The sequence below is a fragment of the Populus euphratica genome, unplaced genomic scaffold, assembly GCF_000495115.2.
Source record: "Populus euphratica unplaced genomic scaffold, PopEup_1.0 scaffold104.1, whole genome shotgun sequence".
In the NCBI taxonomy this organism is placed as follows: Eukaryota; Viridiplantae; Streptophyta; class Magnoliopsida; order Malpighiales; family Salicaceae; genus Populus; species Populus euphratica.
The window spans coordinates 585,734-590,921 of NW_011499915.1; the positions used below are offsets into that span (position 1 = coordinate 585,734).

Sequence of the window (5,188 nt, forward strand, 5' to 3'; positions counted from 1 at the left end):
GTGTGACACCAATTCAAATATGGCACGTTGCTGGTGGCTTAGACACCACCACCAATTAAAAAACGATTGAGCAAGCAATGGAATTGAAATCACCACGACACCGTATGTACGATCAACGCAAAAGACATAATGGGTGCCCATTTTCACATGCCTTGCATAATAAAGAATCAAAAGGACAGATACAGTTGGTTTTGATTAATGCTTTGAAGGGCCCTCAGCTTCATTAATATGTATTATACAAGTCATTTGTGAAGAGTTTTCAGCACAAGAATACTCTGAACAAATCCGATAATCATTGAAGCCTCAAAGCCATATTAAGCCACGTACCTCATTGTTGTCAGGTTGATGTATTCAGTGGTAAAACATCCCAAGGAACAGTGTGATACAAACACAAATCAAACAAGAGGTACAGTGCTTGAAAGTAACATCAAGCTGATAATTTGATAACAAAATAGTTGCAAGGCCAGAGATAACCTAATCAGTATACCCTTGCTGTTACCCAAAATCTGACAGTATAAGAAAAGGAATATCAGGCATTGGCAGGAGATAATCTAAAAGCTGTTCAAACAGCAAAAAACGTCGTTCTTTTCTCTATATTAATTTAAGAAGGATAAAAAAATGATTGTGCATCTCATTACAGCTAGTAATTTACTCGCCAATATATTCTAAGCATATGTATTAAATCATAAATTCTAATCCAATATATGCCTTCTGTGCACCACAAGTCTGATGAATCGAAAGGCATCTATACAAATCTAGCTATGTTCTCAAATCTAAAAAAGCAGAGAAGTTTCATGCCTGTTTGGAGTGCCTGCATATTGTTTGGAACAAATAAGCACTAGTCAATGTGTTAACGTTAACGTACACATATCAAATACACTTCCTAAAGCACTTAATGCAGACAACAGATATCTGGAGTAAACTTAATTCTTAATAAAATTTAATCAATTGATACATCATTTTTGTTAATTGATACCGAACTATATTTTCATGTATAAGCACAAAAATTGGGAAGATGGTAAGAAAAAAAAAAAAAGAAGGGGGGGAGGGAGGGGGGGTGGCGGGTGTGTACAAAACTACCCTCTGCTGAGAAAATAAGGATCATTGCTACATGCCTATGCCACTGTGTTCTTCAGCCTAAGCCAATGTGAAGTAGAAATCTCAAAACTCTGCATAAGTAAAGTCACTGGTCGGAGGGAGATTTCAACTGTTGATTCTGCCCATCTATCAAGCTTATCTGTCGTCGGAGTTTTGCTATATGAGCTTGCACCTAACACATTGAATCCACACTGTCAAAGAATAGCTTTACAGTTTTCCATGCAAAATGTGACTCATTGGGAATTAGTGAGATTAAAAAACACGCTGCTAATGCAAAAAAGAACATAGAATTCAACAGCTCTTAAATGTTCAAACATAAAACCCATCCATCAATGATAGAAAAAGTTGGTGTTCAATCCACAATCAATTCCAATTTATTTTTTAATTCAATTTTAAATAAACACAAAAGGACAGCAGTTCAGCACAATTGAATAAGAAATTGTAGAGTGAGAAAGCAATGGATGGCAAGAAATATTCTCTATATGTCGAAGGACTAGTTTTTGATCTGCAGAAAAATGGTAATTAATTAGCTTAGTGAAAATTGTCTGTGACTGAGAAACTATAGCGGTTATCAAATAAATTAACTATTGCTCGCCAACTACTTAGAAGTTCAGGAAATCGTTAGAACTTTTAAGATAACCATATATCTGAATTATGCTTTCTTTTCCACTAATCCCCAGCTCCTACAAGATCAAAATTTCCATGAGGTATTGATATACCAGTTTAATGTATTTACTCTGTAGTAGACAGAGCCATTATTGCAGGAAATAGTGCCCTTGTACTGTTTTTTTTCATTCCTTCTGTCCCAGCTGACAGTTTATTACTAGTTCAAATCCTTCAAACAGGCTAGTCCATTAATATGGCATGTCTTACTCCAAGCCACTGTTGAACAAGCATCAAAGGAATTGATACTTCGCAAATATTACCACCAAGAAATTTTTTTATTCATACATAACAAGCCCGAAAGCTAGTTCATATACACCTGCTTGCATTATTATATTCTTCCTTTCTAATTATTTTTGATATATAAGAAAAGAGAGAACGAAAGAAATTCTTTCTGACCTGCTGACGAGCTGCTGCAAGCTGTAGTAGCTCATCTGCTTCAGAGAAATTCATAAACCACTGGGATAGAGGATGATCTTTAGTGTCACCTCTCTTCCTTTTACTTGTATCTTCAACTGGCACTGTACGAAAACATTAGTTAATTTATTCATCCAAAGCAAGGTGAAGAGCATTTACTGGCAGAAGACAGCTAAAATACAGACCAGGAGGAGGCAAAGTAAAACCAGCAGGTAATCTGGGCAAGTTTACAGCTGGATGACTCTGTATGCGAGCTAATAAACCTTCTGAAGGCTCAGGGAATACAATCTCATCGTATGATTCTACAACAACTGGCTTCTTCATTGACAAAGAGCCAGATTCATCTTCTGGGTACAACTTCAAGTGATGATATCTGTAGAAGACCAATTTTAAACTTTTCATTATACTAGAAAGCACAATATTTTTTGGTTCTAACTGACTAGAATTCATTCAATTGAATACCACCAAAATACACTGTCTCACATATTTCCACTATCAGCAGCCATCACAGTCATTAAACTGGAAATCAATTCAGTCTAGATGTTCGGTCAACTATTTGATTATTCCCAAACAAGTGATTGGAGAAAGGAACATTTGGTTTAAGCTACATGCCACTAATACCTTGCAGCTGATCAATCAACCATCTCCAAGGAGACAAACACACGCACTTTTGGTCTGAATTCCCACATTTCAATCTGAACTGCTTTGTCAGAAATTCCATATCTTTTGACATGTAACTGAGCAATCTCCCTCATATGGCAATGCTCTCTCTCTCTCTAGACACACACACACACACACACACCCACATACACATACACACACACACACACACACACACCCACTTTAAATATGTTATGTTGAAAAAGGGAGTTGGCAAATATGAAGCTGAGTGGGAGTTAATTTACATTATATATGGCTCTATCATACCTTTCCATAATTTTACAGCAGTTCATTTTAGCTATGTACTCCAATGACACACATAATGCTTGTCACAAAATCATCTGGCCAGGTCACTAGCTTCTGATAACATTTTATACAGAAATCAGAACCAAATAATAGACAAGGGAACTCACAAGTTCAAAGGCTTATCACAAACATCACTGTGGAAATACAGAGTAATGGCAATCTCAAATTCACCCCAGCCTGCTTCTGATAACTCAAAAGGTGGTGTCTCGATGACTCTTGTAGGATTATTGAAGCTAGAATGAAGCTGAAAAACAGCTCGTTTTATGACTACACCAAGATCCTCATTTGTGGCTCCACGTACATAGACAGTCCACTTATGAGATTGATACCTGATTAACAGAATATTGAAATCATGATCCAAGCACACAACAGACAAAAGAATGGGCATTATCCTGAAGATTATTTAACAACTTACTCGTTTGCCTTTTTGCCAAGCCAGAATGCTATGTTGCCGTAAACTATTGGAACGCTAATCTCAACATCTTTGAGCTTCTTATTCAAAATCTGTGCCAGACCATACACGATAACACAAGGAAAGTAACAGAACTAACAATGCAATGCCTCATGATTCCTAGTTTATTATTACAAGTATAATGATAAACAACACATCAAGCATCAAGCATGCACTCGAAACCAAATACTGTTAACATAAACCACCCAAAATTCACGACCATAGATAACATCCAATTGAGATAAAAGTTAAAACAACAAAGTTTAAGGCTGGGATAAAAAAAATAGCCTCTGCTTTCTTAGTAAGATCATTAATTTAAGAATAAGCAACCTGTCATTTCACATATGCAATAAAATTTGACACTAACATCTCCTATCATATCAACACTCAACCAGTCATAGAAAACAGAGCATTTTACAGAGTTCCAAAAACCTGCTTTCTAAGAAAACAAATTTTACCTTTCTAGGAAATTAAGTAACGGGAAGCAAAGAATTCACATTCAATCACTACACAAACCCCATTAGCACTAAATTAAGCAGCAGTTACAAAACAGTGTTCTTTTCAATTTGGTTAAAAAACTACAGAACAAACAATTTTGAGCTTTTTTTTTCGCAACAACTGCAATAAAATTTACACCAACAAATCCTGTCCACACTGAAAAACCAATCATTAAAAAACAGAGCTTTATTTTTTTTTGGAGTTTCAATATAGAGCTTTCATAAAAACAAGTTTTACCTCTCTGGGCTCAATAATTTTACTAATTGCAGTAACTATAACTATCCAAATCAAAATTAAAACAAAAAAAAAATCACACTCGATCATGACGAAAGGCTAAACCCTAATGAAGCAAATCAGAAAACAAAATCTTTCAATTGGGTTACTAAAAACCTGCATCAAGAAACGATTCTGAGCATCCGGGCAACATTATTTCATTGATTTGAGAGATGTATGGTTATCAAAATTGGAAAAGAAGATCACAAAAAAAGTTAGTACCTTCTTTTCAGTGTTCTCTTCAGTTTTGCTCATTTTGATTCTCTGTGATTTGGGTATGGGTCCACTAATTTCAACAGGATGATCTTGGCCGTTCTTTTTTGATGACGATGTACTGTTTGTCATGCCCCTTTAACACCACCTTCTTGTTACTAATTTGGTGTTGTTGGTTCAATAAAATTAGGGTTTGTTTTCGGCTCAGTTCGATTGGTTGAAGAAATAAGATTGCCTACTGCAGGTTTTAATTACAGATCTATTCCCAGCAAGTCAGATGGAGAGGTATGATGTTAGTGAGGGGTAATTATGTCAATCAAGGAGAGAGTATTAAGTAAAGTTACTAACGAGCCCTTCTTCTAAAGTCGTGGCAAGTTTGATCTGGTGGTTTATACAACTGTATGTTAATGTAGTGTATCTGATTCTTAAGTCGTGTTTGGCTTGTTGGATCGGGGAGACAAAATGAGGAGGATTTGTTTCCAACCCTGAACAGAATTTTTGAGCATGGTGACATCATAAACTGATTTAATAATATTTACTTTTCTATATGTCTAACTCTACTCAAATTTATAGCATAGTAATTGATTTGATCAAATATTATTACTAATA

The 5,188-nt window shown here is 35.6% G+C and overlaps 1 protein-coding gene across 1 annotated transcript; it reads right to left on the reverse strand.

Annotated features, from left to right (window-relative positions):
* Positions 1-896: 896 nt before the first annotated feature.
* On the reverse strand, positions 897-4,763 carry LOC105134499 (transcription initiation factor TFIID subunit 14b-like). The gene is made up of 6 exons (XM_011038937.1): positions 4,589-4,763; positions 3,560-3,648; positions 3,252-3,473; positions 2,364-2,551; positions 2,161-2,282; positions 897-1,270 (listed from the first exon to the last, which is right to left on the reverse strand). The coding sequence occupies exons 1-6, from the start codon at positions 4,709-4,711 to the stop codon at positions 1,184-1,186; spliced, it is 831 nt and encodes a 276-aa protein (XP_011037239.1). The 5' UTR covers positions 4,712-4,763; the 3' UTR covers positions 897-1,183.
* Between the last annotated feature and the right edge of the window lie 425 nt (positions 4,764-5,188).